Below are 20000 nucleotides of genomic sequence, written 5' to 3'. Positions count from 1 at the left end.
GAATCCAGGCAGCCCAGTGGTTTACCATGAGGAGGCAGAGGCTGGCCTGGAGCCATCACAGCCCCTTCAGAAGCGCCCCAGGTCACATAGAAACCATCTACACAGAAATGAAGTAATACAGACTGTTAGTAACACACATGTACTGTATATGCACACAAGTGACATAGAGACAAACAACACAACCTGCAGAGGTGGTATTGTCACAAAAACAAACTCTAATATCAATTGTATGTGTAAATTTAATTTATTGCTATATCCCCACATAAATGAAACACCATGCAGATTGGTGTTTTGTATGTGTATGTACTGTTCTTCATGAAGGTGTGTGTATGTGTACATCGATCTCATACCGGTCATGTTGTCTAGAGCGTCGGAGCCCCAGTCTCCCCGTATGATGGAGGAGAGGATGTTATCAAAGGTGTGGAGGTCTTTGGAGGAAACCAGCCGGTCTCTGAACAGCCTCCTGGCCTCGTACGCTACCACCTCCAACACACTGTCTGTCACATTAGATTGAGCTGCAGGAGACATAGGAGAGAGACAAACACACACATACAGTATACAGGGTTAATCCTGAACACTCTAAGCTAGGCATCTGATTTGCCATGGTTTGTTAGGATTTCAGGTTTTGTGAACATTCAACTAAGATTTATTTTTCATTTTCTCTTTCTGATCACACCCTTGACACACTATTCACAGACAAACACAATGAGTAACTGTGAAAAGATGGCCTAAAGTGGTTGTTACATGCCAAACCGTTTTGGACAATCAACTACTACTAATTTATAAAAAGGAAATTCCAGTTTTTCAGTTTCTCTCATTCTGATCACACCTTTGACACACCATACACACTCCATACACACTGTAGCATGTCCATTTCTGACATAGCCATAGCTGTTTTACCTTGAGAAAGAACAGACACAGGAAGAGTATTTACACTGAGTCAACATTCAAAATGCATCAAAGGGCTGTTTTTGGTGGCTCCTTGCATGACAAGAGCACCAGTTTATTTTAAAAACCCTGGCTCTCAGGGTAAGATTAAATTTACTAAGTCCCTCAAGAATCAGTCAAGTGCTACTAGCTAAAAAAGGACTGTAGTCTTCGCTAGAGGGGAGCAGACAGCCTCCTGGTCTCATAGGCCACAGGCTTCAACAGTGTCTGTCACATTACATTGAACCAGAGGAGGATGAGAGCCAAACAGACACAAGGTTGACACTCCAGGGTTTTCCCTGCATATTAAACTTTTAAGTGGACCACCAAGGAAGGGAAAATAATTTAAACTGCAAGTTGCCATGCTAAACATTTTCTATGCCTGTGGCTTTTGAATGATTTCCTCACTTAAGACCAACCTCAGTGGTCAGTCTACCACCAAAGCTTATAAAGAAACCAAAGCTTATAAAATAAACCCTACGCTCCGCTTAAAATGCATGGATATAATGAGAACCTCACGCCAGAGCCCATTGTTCATGACTTCACCCTTATTCACACTGGGAAACATACACAATCACATTTGGACTCACTTGGGCACAAAGTTGGTATCAAATCTAGATTTGCATCAAAGACCAGTTGCATACATTTCATTGAAATCTATCTTTATGCAACTGGCCCCTGTAGTAAGTAATTTCACAGACATACACATTAGCGCAATAGAAATGTTGTAATTACATAGTTAACATTTGAAAATAAGCAGTGAACTTAAGCAGTAGCAGTAATCAATAAACAATAAGCAGTAAGCAGTAAGCAGTAAGCATACATACATAATACACAGGCTCACACAGTTGTGCTCATCACACACACATGTACACTCACACACACCACAGACCACAAACACACACACACAAACACATACAAACACAGTAATTGAGAAAAGATGGAGAGAGGAGGTTGTTACATACCAAATGGAAGGTAATCAGCAAGGAGGGAAAGAGGGAGGAAGAAGTAAGAGTAAGTTAAAAAAAATGATGAGCATAGGAAAAGAGAAGTTTGTCCGCTGACGCGTTTAATTAAAATAAATGATTGGACTCACTATCACAGCAGGAACACATTGCAGAGGGAGAGAGAGAGTGACAGAGGGAGAGATGAAAGGACAGCAAGGGGAGAGGATGATAAAAGAGGGAGAGACAGACGAGTGACAGAGAGGGAGTGAGGGAAGAGAGAAGGAGAGAGAGAGAGAGAGAGAGATCGAATGAAAGAGAAGGTGAGAGCTGGAGACAGGAACTCTGAGCTAAAGGAATACTGACAGGAAACTAAGCCATCTGGTGCTGTCTTTTTGATTCTTGCATCAAAACTGACAGAGTTATTAATGCTTTAAGTTCCTTGGCGGCGGCAAAATCGTTCTATGTGTGGACTCCAAGGAGTTACAGGAATATCAGTGGGTCATTAAATCCAACTTTCTGCTTTTGTTTGCCTGCAGCAGTGCTTCTGAAAATATCGGTCAGGACCCCAAACGGGCCATGGGTCTGTGTCTGGCGGCTCCTCGCATGACAAAAATGAAAAGGTATATTTTTATGAGTCTGGGTCCCAATGAACCCTGAAATCTCTCATTTGGGTCCCTTACTTTAATAGTTTAATAGTCTTCGGTTACTGCAACAATCTTTTCTCATAGAAAAAAAACAGTGATCTCAAATGTACACAAACAGATCTAAGTTCTTCCTACTGTTTATGACTATAGAGTTAATAAAATAGCATCATTATATGGGGGAGGTTTGGCAACCATAGGACCAGTGGTGGGGGTAGGATTCTTTTGGTTGGGGCCAGCACAGCTAATTTTATTCACATGTCAAAGAAACGGGGCCAATAGAAAGAATGATGGTAAATTTAAGTAGCGTACTACTGTGTTGGTCCCATGTCATCCGAATGAGTTGTTTACTTGTGCAAAACTTGACACAACCTGAGAATACATACACCCAGAGCAGGAAACTTAACTTTCATCCATCTGTTGCAGTGGCTGATGGATTTCAAAATTCTCCCAGACTTTCAGTATTGTAACAAGCCAAATCAGATTTTTAGAATAGAAAAAAAAACATTCCAGATAATGGGTGGTGACCTGCTAAAGACAAACTTACCATAGTCAAGCCAAGCTTATCAGCATTTGGTTATGGGCTGGAGTAAATTTCACACCCAGCATGCAGAGAGATGTGTGTGTGTGTGTGTGTGTGTGTGTGTGTGTGTGTGTGTGTGTGTGTACACGCATGTGTGTTTGGTTACCTGCAGTGAGGTCATATCGCAGCAGGCTGAGAACCCACTGTGTGAGGATGCAGGGGGTGAACAGGTAGTGGTTGTGGTCATCCACTGTAAACTTGGCCTTCACCTGAAAGGAAAAGGACACAGAACACACACACAAACGCAGACGTTTGGTGGCAAGGGACACAATATTGAGACAGCAAAATTCAAAAGCACGTCACATTACTTATTACTTGAAAATGTCAAGCGTTGTATGATTATGAGAGACACCAAACAAGCTGCTGGACCAATTTCCATTAAGTTAAATAAAAAAGTGTGATATGCTAATTAAATGAATGTAGTAAGTTTATCCTGACGTGTGTATAATGTGTGTATAATACATAACCTGTATTATACACGCCTGTATTGTACCTGTTCTGTTTATAGACCTGCAACAGTGATCTGGCAAGCTAGTGTGCTTTCCCCATGCGGGGGACTCAAACACAACCAGGGATTCAAAGTAGGGTAATTTGTTTTTTAGGCTTACAAGGACTGGTGGTGCTATTGTGCTGCATATGGGTAAAGTGTTTTCTACCTAATGATAGAGTTACACCAGTGATCTAGCCTGCGGGGTGTGCTTATCTCCTGCTGGGGAACAAGCAGGGATTCAATGTGGAATCAAACTGAAATTGAAACCAGGGTCTCCAATGGCTTGTTTAGACTTTCAAGTTCTCAGGCAAGGCTATGCTGCTGCTAATACAGATCTGAATAGGGAAGACCAGTCTTTCCATTCTAATTCTCTGACTGGATTGTACCTGTTCATAGACCTGCACCAAAGATCCAGCCAGCTGGTGTGTTTTCCCTGTGCTGGCCCAGGCTGCCTGGCTGCCCAGGCTATGCTGGAGAACTGGCTGCAGGTATGCCGAGTAGATAGTCTGCAGCTGCTCCCTGTCTGGATAACTGGAGACAGAGGCAGAAAAGGAGAGGGACAGAGGGATGGAAGAAAAGGGAGAGTAGAGAAAATTAGTAGGAGAGAAAAACAAAGAGAGATAAGGGGTGGGTTTGAGAAACAGATTTACCTGCGCAAGTATTCAAATATGTGTAATTGCATGCTCTTTTGTAGTATGACCACTGTGCTGCACTCACTCTATGGTGCAGATGCGTACTATAGAGGAGAAGCGGGAGGTGAGTGTGTGTCTGCCCACAGCACCCCCTGCTGACATGGAGGCCACCACCTGGATGTTCTCCAGACCCACCCATTCCAGATTTTCATCATAGAATCCCTGATATGTCAACACCTGGAGGAGAGACAGCGAATGAGTGAGAGAGAGAGAAAGAGACAGAGAGAGAGAGAGAGAGAGAGAGAGAGAGAGAGAGAGAGAGAGAGAGAGAGAGAGAGAGAGAGAGTCTGGTCTTGAATTGTATAATAACAGTATGTTCCTGAGGGAAAAGTCATTGTTATGTTGCTGAGTTTTGTACTAAAGCCTTCAGAAGAGCATGCATCGACTGCATATTTCTATAACATAGTTTGGAGACATCCATCATCACTGTAGACATGGGTGGCTCTCTATTATGGTAACCATCATTTTATTAAAATCACATTTCTCTTTACTTGTTTGTGAAAGGCAGAGGTAACTTGGGATCGCATTGCAGAGCAAGGAATTAATTACTTTACAACTGGAGACAGCTGCTAATGGAAGATTGAAGATGTCTGCAAAGTGACACATTGCTAGCACTGTACTACATTCTGTCAAGATCTGGACATGGACCATATGTCATGTGGATATGTAGATACAGATTTGTGCAATATCTTTATTGTATGTTGTATATGGAAGTAGGAAGTAGAATTTCTATTGCTTTACTTTGCTAAATGTTGATTTGTAAGTTGAGTTCAAAGTGTATATTGTGATTACAGTGTCTTCTGCTAATATGTCAAAAGGTCGGGAGCGAATGTGGTGTTTTTATTTTTGCATTAGCTGTTGAAGCCATTTGAGAGGCTTTCCTTTTGTTTGCCCATTTTCCATTAATATTTTATTTTGTCTATATTGTAGACCTTTGGTTATCTTTATTTTTATGGCTCATGTTCATGTTTCAGAGTAATATTAGCCATCTACCCCACCTAGTCTCAGTTTGGGGTATTACAAGTGGGTGGCAGGGGGCAGGTCCTTTCAGGTGCGCCAGGTGAGGTGAGATGGATATGACAGACAGCTAGTATAGGCCTCCCTCATGGCAAACATTTGAACCACACAATGTATGGAATGCTGGCTTATCTTTTTTTAACCTTCTTGTTTGATAAAGGAACTTACCTTGGATGTACATATCAAAAGCTTCAACTGGTTTGACCAGCACTATCTGTACCTCTTCTTTACCTGTTGCAGGAAGGCAATGAGGTTGCTGGTGCCCCATTTGTCAGGTTTGGGCAGGTTGATGTCTTTCAGGTACAGGACCAGGCTCTCGCAGTCCTTGGGTCTGTAGGCTCGGCCAGTGTTGGAGCTGAGCAGCAGGCAGGTCTGGCTGAGCTTCTGCAGGACGTGGCGTGAGGAGGTCTGGGCACTGCAGTGAACCACGGCCACCTGGGTGGACCGCAGCCGAGAGAAGGCATAGCGCAGGAGCATGCTAGACAGGAAACAATACATTATAAGAAATGTTTGGCAGAAATGTCAAGATGCACACACACACACATGCACACACCTTTTGAAAGATGAGGTGAGACAGGATTAGTATACTGCAATGTACAATGATCCAATAGTTCCATCCAGATGCCTAAATGTTGCAGCTTTTAATACACGTCTCTATTTCATGTAAGGGTTAAGATGGTATCAGGGCAGCAAGAGAGGATGAGAGGAGGAGATGAGTGTTACTCTGTATTTAACAAGGGGGCCTCTTGGGACCCAGAGAACAATGTTTGTCAGAACAGAGCCAAAGGCAAAGAGAGACATTTTGTGAGGGCACAAACAGAGAGAGAATAATTGGAAAGTAAGTGGTGTGTCTGCATGTGTGTATGTGTGTGAATGTTCATTCCTGTGTATGTGTATGTGTGTGTAAATTAATTAGATGTTCTCTTATCAGAGGAATGAGCTGACAAACACAGTGCCTCGTTGGCATAGTGACCTTTCAGGCGAGGCAAGACAAGAGGACGAGAAAAGTAGAGTGGGGCTCAACTGGAGTGTAAAAGGCAAACTGAGACACCCCTCTTCTTCCAACCCCCTGGGGAGGGAAGCAATTACTGTTGAGGCAACGAGTCTCTGTCTACACATACACATGTCCGTGCACGCACACACACACATGCACACGCAGACCCTGATTTGTCCGTGTCTTTCCAAGAAAGGTCAAGTTCTGAATAAAAGAAGCCTTGATATGGGTGTGCTTGTTTGCATGTGTCAGTTTGAGTGTCCACGTTTGAGTGCCTCTATCTCACAATCCATAATGCAACCATGTCCTCACAAGCTCTATTTCTACAGCCAGGCCAGAATGAGGTTTGGCAGGGCCAGTACCCACTCAAAACATTTATGCCACAGAATAAAAAGCACTGTTTGCCAATTCAAAACTGTAATTCTGCGAGCATTGCTGCTCCCTCTGCAAAAATACGTGAAAAGAATCAGACCAATGTTGTTTAGTCAGTGAATCTAAAAACATGAATAATGCCTAAGATCCAACAAGCACTCTTTGGAACTGTTGTGTGTGCTTCTCTGTGTCTGTCGGGACATCGAAGATTATTACTCAACAAAACCAACTGTGTTACGAGATCAATTATCGGTGTGTGTTTTCACACCGTGTGTGTATGTTTGCATTTGTATGTGTGTGTGTACATGGCCACATACATGCATATACTGTACATGTGCATGCATTTCTGCATGTGTATGTTTAAGTGAGCCTGTGTGCTTGTGCGTACGCGTCTGCATACATACATGTAAGTTTGAGTGTGTGTGTGTGTGTGTGTGTGTGTGTTTGTGTATGCTTCTGCATGTGTCTATTTACCCTTTCCCGCAGCCCTCTGGCCCCACCACCATAAAGGGCTGTCTGTGCTGAGCGGTAAGCCACTGGGAGAAGCACTGCAGGCCTCTCTGCATGTCTGGGGTCTCAATGACAGGAAGTGTGTGTGTGTGAGAGAGCTGGTCCAGAGAGAGACCGTCAGGCCGCTGGAGTGTGTAGGCAGCTAGACGGCCACTGTCAGGGTCAAAATAGGTATCAAGTGGTTTTCTCTGGTCTGGTGGGCTCTCCCTGGCCCAGCTCAGCAACTGGAGGGAGCACACACACAGATATAAACACACGTAAACACAAGGACTGATACAGTATGCTGCAGAGTAGCAGTAGCCATTACAGAAGTCCCCCATCAAGCGTCTATCCTGCATTAGATGGCTGCTGCTTAGAGCTGAGTTGACATACTGTAAAGCAAAACTCCTGAGTGCCAGCTGAGAAGAGAATAGAGTCTGAATTCCAAATCTTTTCTCTCTTACAAGGAAAGTACAGTGCGGCAAGCAACAAGCTTGTAGTGGACTTCTATGGTATGACATATAATGGATATATACATGTGTTTCAGTTTCATTAACTGATTTTTTGATTGAATAAGTAATTGCCTATAGTATGGTGTAGTGCTTAATATCCTTGCCTCTAGTCTGAAACCACAAAATACACTCCCCAGTGGCCCGGGGTTGACATCCACCCTCAGCCCATACAGAAACCACAGAGGTCCTCACCTCCTTGGCAAACTCCTGTCGTGTTTTGAGGTGGAGGTTTCCTCCCAGACCCCTGAGAAGACTGACGATAAACTGGCCTCTCTCTGTCACAGCGCTAAGGTGGGACAGACCATTCAACACTGTACCCACCAGACTGGTCTCCACCACAAAGTCATTCTGATGAAAGGGAGAGAGAGGGGAGAGAAAAAAGAAAAACAATTGTAAGATGTGTTATCATTGTAATTTAGTAGATTTAGGACAGTCATATACAGTATTGTCAAGCACAGAGGAAGAGACGAAGGAAGGGTAAGCACAAAGAAGAAGAACAAAGAATAATGAGAATTTAAAAGTAAAAAATGACATTGATGAGAGCTGACAGAGTTGCCAAAACACAGACTGCATTGAAACTATACCAAACATACCTTAAACATAATTAAACAGGATATGTAGATTTCATCTAGCCACTGAACCTACTTGAGAGATGATGAGATTCATCATATTCTTATAATGTTAGCAATATAGTACATCGTCATGAACACCGCTCAGTGGCTAAGGAAGTCATTTGTTTGAAACCGCTGTATTTTGTCCACCAAATGGTCATGTGGTGACATAGAGTTTCTACATCTACATTTGGTTCAGTACATGCACAATCCTGCCAGAATATTAACTGTTTCAACATGCTACATTCAAACCATACTGAAGGCCACAGCCTGAAGCCCAAAGTGTGTTTCAAATTCAGTATACTGAAACAGCCTACTGATCAGGATGAAATGCACGCACGTAGGACAACTGTTACCTGTTTGAGGACCCAGTCCAGAGCTCGGTGGAAATAGTCTCCCAGCCAGTTTTCTAGGTTACTGCGACACTCTTCAGGCTGACCCCTCAACCAAGACTTCACCAAGGCACCCACATCAGTGTCCTCATCACTGCAGATAGAGGGACAGAAAGGGCAGGACAAAGAGAGAGTGAGTAAGTGAGAGTGTGAGTGAGCGAGCGGGTGAGGGGCACACACATACACCCTAACCTGAGAAATATCATTCCCATGCGGGATATGGTGGCCGGCGAGGCACAGCTGAGGTCGTGAGTCTCAAACAGGAAGTTGACGTTGGGTCCAAACTGGATGCGTTCTCCGCTGGGCATGGTCAGCAGCCGGTTGTCATCCAGCACAGAGTTCAGACTCTCAATCCATTCCGGGTCGATGTCTCCGTCACACACAATCCACGAGCTCACCTCTGGAAAATACAAAGGTGCATATGTACACATACTTCCCCAAACAAATCCATCCATGCGAACCACTGTCTGGGTTCACAGAACACAAAAAGACTTTCACCAACTGGTTGATCGAGTTGCTTGGGATGTGGGCACATTATAAAGTGAGCTAGCTGCACTTATGTTAAATCAACATGGAGTGGTGTCTCCTTCTTACCCTGTGGTTCTCTGACCACATGCCTGGCACTGTGTGTGAGGACGCCATCAGCCCACTCTCTGGTGTCCATGTCTATGTGTCCCAGCAGCTGCTGTCTGGGCATGGCCTTGGGGTTCATCGTGTACTGCTTCACCTACAAGAACACAGTGATCAGCATTAGTCAAAAAAACATCAGGGGTTGATATTTTAACTGGCCCACAAACTCTTAAAAATAGGACGTTGTGGCACTTAAATCACATGAACATTTTGTGACAGGATTTTTTAAATTGAATTGATGCTTTCTTTTCATAGTCCTTTATATGCTAAGTGAGTTTCATGCCCCTAAGGACTATGAAAGTCATAACCAACACAGAATGTAATTTCACAAAATACAAATTTGTTCCTCTGAAAATTAGTTCCCTGAAGTTTATATTTTTGGTGGATTTTTCAACCATCAGGGCATCACAGATACAACCCATTTAGAAGCCCATATGCCAGAAAAATACACTGTGTATTAGAACCCAAGCCAAAATCCCCTGTAGAGTCTTTCTCCTACTCACCACTTTGCCCGTCTTGCTGAGAGCGGCCCGGAGCATCCTCCAGAGAGTCGATTTCCCTGCTCCGCTGGGCCCCACGATCACCACGCCCATACGCTGTCTCAGCTGCTCGTACAGCTCCAAAGCCTTCTTTAGCTACGCAGAGATGGAGAAAACACTGTCATCGATTTATCTATCACTCCATCCATCTAGCAGACCATTCAACCATCCATAAGCTGTCTCCATGCCAGCGTTAAAGTATAGAGTGATCAGAAACACACACTGGCTGGGCAACAGTTAAAAGCAGGTTTCGTGACATATTTGCTTACTGACATGTGAGGCTCTAGTCATTATTAATAGATAGGTATCCACACACACCTGGCTGGGTATGAGCTCAAGCCGTGCCTCCTTGTAGACTTGATCCAGGGCGTGCATTAAGGTCTGGTCCTCCACATCTGTGAAATTCACCCCAGAGAAGACGTCTCTGACCAGGGCGTCGAACCTGGAGCTGTCCGCAAACGTCAGCTTGGACATGGTGTTCAGCCTTAACGCCTGCACCACCAGACCACTCTCCTGGACTGTATGCAGATGGAGAGAGATTGAATTTATTTCTGTTCTGACTTGCAATAAAATGATTGAATTACAGTGTGAGAGTGTGCAAAAGAGAAAAGACAAGCTATGTAAAAGGGTAAATGCTAATTGAAATAAAAAAGAAAAGTAGTTAACAAGGGGAGAGGGGTGAAAATAAAATAAACTCATCTATGGCAGTCTGAAAATACTTCTACAGACTGACATTAAAGTGATGTTTTTTATTAGTTGTTGTAATTGTCTAATTTGTTTTTACCTGTTCTTTGACTTTATTACCATTATTGCATTTTTGAAATTCTGTGACATGGTTTTAATTTTGACTGTGAAGCACATTTGTAGAGACTGTTTTTAAAATGATGCTATACAAAAAAAGATATTACTGTTTGAAGGGTAGAAGATGAGAATGGGAGAAGGGAAGGAGGCATAAAAAAGAGGCAAGGAGAGAGTTAGGAATAAGACAGATCAGTAAATGGCATGATACTGATGAAAAAAAATGAAAAATAGAGTATAAGAAATAAGACTGGGTGGATGGAGAAAAACAAGTGAAGGAGACACAAAAAACAAGGTTACAAAAGTTAACTTGTTCAATCGTTACTGCCTTGTTCTTGCACATGGCCACTTTTATAAATGTGCTAATTACCAAAGTCTGTCATGATTTAAGAGTTTGTCAATACTTTTGTTCTCTTCTCCAAAGATGCTGGCCGCCCCCGAAGGCACAAATGAGGCAGTTTTTACTGCTGAGATGAACACTTGGCCAGACTACACACAGAGGCAAATAGAACAAAACCTTGGGGACTCATCAACAGACAGGAGGGGTGTGTGGTGTATGTGTGTGTGTTGGACAGATAAAGGGTGAGAGAGAGGGATGTGAAAGAGAGAGAGAGAGAGAGAGAGAGAGAGAGAGAGAGAGAGAGAGAGAGAGAGAGAGAGAGAGAGAGAGAGAGAGAGAGAGAGGAAAAGGGCAGAGAGAGAGAGATGGGGGAGAAAGGATTGAAAACGGGAGAGATGAGAGGGAGACGGGGGTGAGACAGAGAGGGCAGTGAGCGAGAAAGAGTGGGATGAGAGAGATATCGACAGCCAGGTATCAGAGAGAGAGGCAGCAAGAGGTCAGGAGCAGGGGGGAGCAGGGAAAAGGAGGATGAGGAGGGGGAGGGCAGGAGGGACTGAAGAGGTAAACAACAGAACCTTGGCAAAGTGTTCGAGACAGAGAGCGCGGGAGAAGGACAAAGGGACACACAGAGGAGTGAAAAGCCCGAGGGAAGCAAAGCAAAGTTTTTTAAGGGGAGGATTTGGGTGAAATGTCAATTGATGGTGTGTCGGTATTAGAGGATTTAGAGGGCATGGAGGAGAGCAGGTGTATAGGGAGAGTGCGGGTCCATACAGACATTTGATGTTGGAGCACACTTAAGCATAGTGTTTATCAAACTTCTTTTCAGAGACATACACACACACACAGATTTCCAAAACATTTTTTGTGTGACCCTGCTGGGTACACGATAAGCACCCCCCACACACACACCCCAAACCACCTGAGTTTTCACTATCTTCGTATCCCATAATCCTTTTCATTATCTCTCCTTACAACTTTCTATCTCTTAGGTCAGAGCTGAGTGTACTATCAGTGCAGCGGTTTCCGTACTTCTCAGGGGACACATTTTCCAGATACTTTTTTTCTCATGGCCAGAAAGTCGTTTTTTCAGGTTATTGACTTTTTCTAAAGAATTTACCCTGTTTATATGCTGCTAATGAGCAAGTACAACTTTTTACTCAATCCATCACACATTGCAGGGACAGCAGAAGGCTTTGCAAACAGCATAGCTAATATGGTTGCTCTGGCTGTTTGTTAGTAGTATGGTGGCTGGTGTATTGATTCTTTAGAATGTTGATATGTTGACTTGTTAGCTTTTGGTGGTCTGCAGCATGCTAACTTGGCATACTGTTTACTAGTAGCATGGTCGCTCTGGCCAAAGTGAACAAGGTACAAACCTTCTTGTTTGGTAGGGTCACAAGGTAGATTTTGTAAGTAATTTCTCAACAACTGAAAGACTCCAAATCCAGGAAGTGAGTTAACTACCAATGCAAAAAAGGGTCTGGGCTCCATTTCATTAGTCATTCTCATCTAATTGCCCTTGGCAAATTCCCCTCGGGGGGAATCCCCACTGCCATTTTAAGTGCCTCTCCATTAATCTGATAACTGTAAACTTTCTGAGATCAACCCTTGAAGGGCCGAGGGAGTCAACAACGATGGAAAATTCAGGAGCACATCTTGCCCAGAATGCTTTGCAATCATTTGTAATTTCCTGTGCACAACCCAGCATGGCAGAACAAGCGATATAGAGGTGTAAGTTAACAAACAATATTTTGAGAATTTAGACTTATTTATGAAATGAACTCATCCCCCAATGTCCCCCAAAATTGTTAAACCCCATCTCCAACAAAGCCCATTATCTTAAAGCCCCAACACTGTAACAATGTAAACAATGTCTCTGTCCTTTTCAACACACCTTAAAAGAACTAACAAGAATGCATTTTACTACTGTTGAACAATGGCACTTTGCTAGCTATGAGCTAGCTGTTCATATCCTTTGCTCCCTCCCGCTCACTACACTCTGCCAAGGAGCGGCGCCTGATGCTGCCACCACAGCAAGGCCCTACGTCACTAGCCAGACTCTTCTCTTCTGTGGTTCCTCGGTGGTGGAACGAGTTACCAAACTCCATTCGATCCGCAGAGTCCCTCTCAATCATTAAGAAAAGGCTAAAGACCCTGCTCTTTAGTGAACACCTTCTCACCTGATGGACTGTATAATCTTAAAAATATATATATATATATATTTTTCTGCTTCTATGCACTCTATGCATTGCCTCTATGCACTGCCTCGTAGCACCTATGTCCTGTCGGACCAGAACTTAGCTTTATGGCACTTACTCTCGTTCTTTCCTGACTAGATCCTTGCTTGTGTTGTTTTAAAATCTCATATGTACATCGCTTTGGATAAAAGCGTCTGCCAAATGGGAAATTGTAAATTGTAACTGTGTTGAATGATTGCTGGATTGAGTATTGACCGGGTATCTTGGATGAAATTGTGTGTTTTTTATGCTGTCCAACAAATTAGTTCATTGAGGACATTTAAGTTTTCTAATCAAGGCCGAGGATTGAGAACCACTGATCTACTGATCACTATGGCTGGATGGCACCAGCCATAGTGAGATGATCAGGGAGAAATTAATCTCCATTCACTTGTCAGCAGTGTGGGTGCGCTCAACTGGTGTTTCCCCCGACACCACAGCAGGTTAGGGTACTGTGTACATTAGGTCATTAAGAATGTGACTCCAGGTCATGACCAAACTTGCTCTTACTTCCTCCTAACTTTCCTCTTGCACTACACTAATACCTTAAAATAAAAATGGCCAGGAGGGGACTTACTCTTGTTTTTGTCTTGGCTCCTCCTCTGTTGCTGCAGGAGACTGCCACAGCCCTTCAGCACGGTCTTCAGTGCACGCAGACCCCAGTCGTAGTGCTGCTGGGGAGTCAACAGCTCCCTGGACACACACATACACACACACATATTCACACATTGTCAGTTGGCCGTGGCTGTAGTACTAAGAGGTGGGAGGTAGAGGCTACACACACAAATCAATAGACTGTGGTGGCAGTATAGATAAATTAAAATGAATGCACCCACAACACGTTGCAGTTTGAAAACCTAAACAACTGCACATAGTTACATACAGTGAACCCCACAGGCAAAAAAGACCAGGCAGACAGACGCACACTCTCATGTACACACATAATTACTTGACTAAGGTAATAGGTTTACAGGTATATGCTAATAAATCTCTCACCCACGCTCCCTCCAACCTGAACCCTGACCCAAACACACACACTTGATACAAATAAAAGTTCCTACAGTTCCTACCTGGCCAGGTTGAAGATGGCAACAAGTTTGCGTCCCAGTATCTCTCCATCTTTGAAGCCCTCGGAGTAGAGGATGACCTCAGCTATGAGCTCGTTGTCCGGCCTGCTCATAGCTACAGGCCTGAACAGCTGCTTCAGGTTGTCTGGCAGCTTCTGTCTCCCTCCGTAGCCTTTCCCCGCCGGGTTCAGCGTGATGAACACTCCAGAGTTTGGGTCCAGCTCCACCTGGAGGAGGGCGATAAGGAGGGAAATGTGTATATAAAATGTGTTATGTGATAGCCTGATTTAAGTGTTGATTGATTGGTTGGTTGATTACTCTCCCACAATGGATGGATGGATGGATGATTGATTGATTTTTTTGACTGACTGATTTGATACTGAGGCAAGGACAGATGGTGGAGGCAGAAGGCAACTGAAAATGTGTCAGCAGAAATTAGTTTGCACTGCGTGTGTATTTAAGTGAGTATGTATACACAAGTGACTGACTTAAACAGGAGAACAGAATGAGAAATTGAGTTAGAGGGACAAAAGGACAGAAAGAAAGCATGAGAAAAAGAGTGAGTGATTGTCTACTGAGCATCACTGCAAACGTCAGTGCATGCTGACCTCTTTCCCCAGCAGTTCACAGGTGTGTTTGTGGTGTTTGAGGGAGTCTTGGATGGCCTGGATCTGCATGGAGACGGCAGACAGCACCGTCTCCTCTAAGCGGTTAAACTCATCGAAGCAGCCCCATGCTCCACACTTCACCAAGCCCACAAAGATACGGCCCATAGACTTCACATCAATACCCTGGAAAACAGATAGATGCATGACACAGAAAACAGATAGACATAGTCATCAACAACTCAACACAGTTTGTGTTCTCAGTCAGGATTGTCCTCGATGACCTTCTTGTTCTGTGTGTGCTTGCTTATGTGTGTGTGTGGTCGCAAGTTGAATGATCAGAACTCAAGACCAAGACACTGCTCAGTGTGTGTCTCTGTACTTGCACATGTATTATGTGTATGTGTAACAAGGATGTAATCAAGACTACAAAATGTCATAAGTATTAGGGGGAAAACAGCAATCTCCAGTATAGATTACAGAAATGAATATGAGTGCTGTGTAGAAAACCATTCCAGAAAACACAAATGCCTCCATATGTCTATTTCAGCCATTACCCCGGTTTTTCTCTCACCTTTTCTCTAAAGAATAAAGAATGATAAACTTTGGTGTTTTTTTTGTTTTACTTTTTTGCCAAAATGGGTATATAGTCTTACACTTTAATGGATATTCAACCCCTCAAAATCCTTTATACCTCATCGCAGTTGAACACCAGCACTTGACGTCCGAACAGCCCCCCCAGGGCTTTGACCGACTCAGTCTTGCCTGTGCCAGCTGGCCCGTAGGGGTTCCCCCCAAGCCCCATCTTCATGGCCTGGGTCAGAGTCAGGTAGCACTTATCAGTCAATGGTGTGTGCACCAGCTTAGCCGCATTCCCCTAGGAGACAGGAGAGAGAGACAGGAGAGTGCAGGGCAGATAGAGGGACAGAGGAGTGAAGGAAATGGAGAGAGAAGGACAGAGAGACGTGAAGAGGAAGAGAGGGATGGAGGGGCGGAAGACAGGGAGAGAGAAGCAAGCGGAAGAGAAAGGAAAAGACAGGAGATGGGTAAGGAGGAGAAAGAGGGAAGGAAAAATAAATAGAGGGCAGGCAAGTGTTTTGCAAAGGAACTGCAGCAGGGAAATACAGCAAGACATATTCAGTACCCCAATAAACAGCTCCTCATCTCTGCATCAACAGTGCCCCCCAGTGGTAAAAAATAAGAAATTCAAGTAAATTCTAGGAACGTCAAGAATGTTTTTGGTGAAGCAATGTATGATTCACAATAAAGCGCTTTCTCTCACATTTTTAAGAGCATTTAAGACCACATGGCATTACAGTTCTATTGAAACCTATGCATCTTCAATTATTTTAGGCCATGCGGCAATAATAATTGTGTATTGTCCAGATCAGTGTTCAGATTGATTACTCTGTGTGTGTGTGCAGACACATACATTACATTACAGGTGTTATACATGTACCTGAATTGCAAAACAACTATGTGTATTTGGGAGTGTTTGTCTGGTCCCCTGTGAAAGAGGTGTGTGTATCTGCACGCTTACACACCTGGTATTCATATGTGTAGCTGAATTGTGCATCGACCATATGTATATTGCAGCATTTGTCTGGTCCCATGTAGAAGCGGAGCTGCTTCCTCCAGGCCCAGGCATCGGTACTGCTGACTCCAGTCTGGCTCAGCTGTTTCACCACACTGATGTTATGGATGATGTCCAGGATCAAGGCCTTCAGCTTCAGCTGCAGGACACTGGACTCTATATATGCACACACACACAGGATAGCATGGTTGGAAAGATAATACAAACACCAAATTAAAATTTCATCATAAAGAGAATCATCCCTTCGAATGCCATATACAGTATTTGAGATGGGAAAATAATATTCACCATATGGCAAAAACAGAAGAAAAGAAGCACACAGGGCCACATAATATACAAAGTATGGTTGCATTCCAAAAGACTAAACACAAACTTCTATATTATAGTGTATATTATAGTGTATAGTGTACAGTATATAGCAACTCTATAGTCCTGTTGGTTCAGTGGCTTAAGGCGCACTCACATATTCACACCATATGTTCAAATTCAGCTCATGACCTTTGTCACATGTAATTCTCTCTCTCGTTCCTTAACCAGCTACATTAAAGATAACCTTTATTAATCTTTACTTAAAAAAGTAGAAAAGAGTACCCTACATTATCAGAGTGTTCTGTCTCTGAGCCAGAGAGCACAGCCACCCAGGTTTTATGTGGCCATCTATTAACCCCGGTCATTAGATGAGCCGGCAAGCTACTCCTTTAGCTGCTTTGCTTTGATTAGATGAGAGGCTTTAAAAGCGCAAGCCACACTGTTCCAGAGCACTAACAGGAAGACTACTTACAATAGCAATTGCTCTTATGCCACCATTAAAAAAGAAAATCAAAGCAGCTCTTGATGGTTTTAAGGCAAGGTTATTTATATTCTGAAACCATAGAAAACATTAAGTGTGTGCTAGTGATTCCACTCTGCCTGGACAGACACTCTTGATAAGTGTCTCTTCAACAATGGGTTAAGAGCTAAGAATGTCTATTACCATTGATTGGCCCTTCCTTGGATGAGTTTGCATGTACTATTTCTGCTTGGGTACCTTGCCCACAGACAACAGAGACAGCCAACCAGGCCCTGTGTCTCACACAAGATATACATCAGTGAGGTTAGCCATTACTAGCCTCAGCAGAGTAAAAATGACCCTGCCAGATGTACACTATCCTTCAGTCTTGTCTCTGAGCCAAAGAGCAGATAGCTCCCACTCCCCTGCCAGGTTTTATGGTCCATCTATTTAGACTGGGTCATTAGATTATCCTTCCAGCTATTACTTTAGCGGCTTTAATCAGTACTGCCACTCTGCAGCCTGCCCGGTTGTTTTAAGGGAGCCAGTTATTTAGTGAAATGTTATCATGGAAATCAGCATTTTTTCAAGTGCGGACAATAACATAATACCATAACACTGTCATGTTGAAATGTCTAAGATTCTAAAACTGTAAAAAAAAAAAAAAAAAAGGTATAAAATCACAAGGTACAAGGCAAAAAAGGCAGGAACTACTGTAGCTGGCAAAGAAAACTGGGCTCCAGTAGTAGTAATTTGCTGCAATACTCTCATTGAAACGAGCATTGTTTCATACTGCCATTTGCATTTGACTTAGAAATTTGGAATTTGGCAGCAATGTCCTGTGAAATGATGCCACTGCCAGGGTTATAGAGGAGCTTTCAATCTCATGCATGAATCAGAAACCAAATAAATGATCCTTTCCCTGGCAATACTATGAAATAAGCTACATACAACAGCTATCTTCTTGTAAGTTTATCTGCCAGATGAGCATTCAAGAATATTGACTTGAATTCAAATGTCCCTTTTATCCATCCAAGTTCTGTGGAACTAGTCCTCTGCCAGGTTTTATGTAGCCATTTATTTAGCCCCAGGTCATTAGACTAGCCTGCCAGCTATTACTTTAGCAGCTTTAATAAGCGCTGCCCTTCTGCAGCCTCTTGTGTCTGGCTGGCTATCAAGGGAGTCGCACAAGAGCAGTCATTCAGTGTTAATCTCTCTGCGCTCAATAACAACCCAGATTCTGATCAGAGCTCAATCATTAACAACACAAGAGGGAGTCAGACGGTAGAATGAAGTGTAAGTGTCGAGGATCAAGTGTTTATATGAGCAGTCACTTGGAGAGATTAATATTATCAGGGACCTGATCAGGAACCAAAAAAGCAGGAAAAAAAAACAAATCAGGAAAAGTCAGATATTGCATTTATATTAATAGGACTTTAAGGACAAAAAGAAGAACTAAAACAGAAAAAATAAAAAACAGCCACATTTAGTATGCCACCAAAAATTCTGAACATTTAATAACCTCTAGGCAAGAAACACCACACAGAGAATGGGACTCTTTCTCTCAGTATCTTCCGTCTGGCTGGGTATTAGTCTCGCATCAGAAGTTGCTTTATCCTCTCAATGCTGAATGACAGCCCAGATTACAATCAGAGCTTAGTCACTAACAACACAGGAGGGAGATATGCTTTAGAAGAAAGTTAAAAAGATGAGGTGTAAGTGTTGAGTATGCACTAAGTGTGTGTGTGTGTGTGTGTGTGTGTGTGTGTGTGTGTGTGTGCGTGCGTGCGTGCGTGCGTGCGTGCGAGCGAGAGAGAGAGAGAGAGAACATGTGTGAGTGCACAGCCTGTGACCCCATCTGTATTGGTGCAGACTGTATTGGTACTGATATACAAACCTACACAAACACACATCTACAACTGTGCATTCAAACAGACAGAGAGATGTGGACACATATACATCACCTACACACGCATGCACACACAAATATGTACAACACAAACACCCGTAGACACAGGTGGTACTACCTGCGTTGGTGTGGTCGTCAGAGCTGGTGTCTACTGTAGTGTAGTGTTCTAGTTTGGCATTGAGCTCCACCTCCAGCTGCTGTAGATTCTGTTCTCTTAAAGCTCTTTCCATATCTTCAGTAAACTGGATCTGCTCTGCCAGGCACAGGATCTACACAGACAGGTCATACAGGAATTTAGTTAGTGTTAAATCAATAAAGTATCAAAGCAACCAATTTGTGCCAAGGGTTTCATTCCAAAAGACCATATCCATTTTAGAAATGGATATCCATCAGGGAATATTTTAAAACCACAGATGATTGTATCCTCAAAAACATACATATTTTATGCACAAAGTGAGCATGTGTGTGCATGTGTGCATGTGTGTGTGTATACCTGTGATGGGTAGCGTGAGGGGTCCACCTCCCCTTTCTTCCCTGCTGACACACACTCATAGAGCAGGTGCTTCAGAGTCTCCTTCATCTCCGCAGACAGCTCACTCAGCCACACCTAGAGAAGAGAAATGCGCACGCACACACACACACACACAGTTACCAATACTTTATCTAAGTCATCAAATAAATACAATATGCCCCCCTTCCCACACACACCTAAATCTTCAATAATGTGAACATACATCCAACACACAGCACACATACTGTACATTCACACGCAACTCTGTGTCATCTTTACCTCCACATTGTTGGAGATTCGTATGAGGTTTCTGAGTGGCACCATCTCTCCCTCG

At 43.3% G+C, this 20000-nt stretch overlaps 1 protein-coding gene across 1 annotated transcript in view; it reads right to left on the bottom strand.

The window, feature by feature from the left end:
• The window catches only part of LOC139649336 (cytoplasmic dynein 2 heavy chain 1-like), a gene marked incomplete at its 5' end in the record, with an annotated part of 129714 nt that extends 109718 nt beyond the window's left edge, over positions 1-19996 (bottom strand). Inside the window, 21 exons of the mRNA XM_071525714.1 lie at positions 1-97; positions 351-515; positions 3205-3307; positions 3975-4119; positions 4306-4457; positions 5529-5775; positions 7138-7397; positions 7857-8012; positions 8632-8761; positions 8860-9067; positions 9262-9394; positions 9801-9932; positions 10155-10354; positions 13789-13904; positions 14282-14505; positions 14887-15069; positions 15578-15760; positions 16428-16631; positions 19278-19424; positions 19649-19762; positions 19946-19996. The exon at positions 1-97 is cut by the window's left edge and continues 28 nt beyond it. Of these exons, the coding sequence (XP_071381815.1) occupies positions 1-97; positions 351-515; positions 3205-3307; positions 3975-4119; positions 4306-4457; positions 5529-5775; positions 7138-7397; positions 7857-8012; positions 8632-8761; positions 8860-9067; positions 9262-9394; positions 9801-9932; positions 10155-10354; positions 13789-13904; positions 14282-14505; positions 14887-15069; positions 15578-15760; positions 16428-16631; positions 19278-19424; positions 19649-19762; positions 19946-19996 (3350 nt within the window). The remainder of the gene's footprint in view (positions 98-350; positions 516-3204; positions 3308-3974; positions 4120-4305; positions 4458-5528; positions 5776-7137; positions 7398-7856; positions 8013-8631; positions 8762-8859; positions 9068-9261; positions 9395-9800; positions 9933-10154; positions 10355-13788; positions 13905-14281; positions 14506-14886; positions 15070-15577; positions 15761-16427; positions 16632-19277; positions 19425-19648; positions 19763-19945) is intronic.
• Between the last annotated feature and the right edge of the window lie 4 nt (positions 19997-20000).

This window comes from Centroberyx affinis, unplaced genomic scaffold (genome assembly GCF_046629955.1).
Source record: "Centroberyx affinis isolate AG114_WGS23_722 - 3 ecotype Tasmania unplaced genomic scaffold, CSIRO-AGI_Caff_v1 ptg001331l_1, whole genome shotgun sequence".
Taxonomy (NCBI): domain Eukaryota; kingdom Metazoa; phylum Chordata; class Actinopteri; order Beryciformes; family Berycidae; genus Centroberyx; species Centroberyx affinis.
This window is presented reverse-complemented; position numbering and strand designations above follow the sequence as displayed.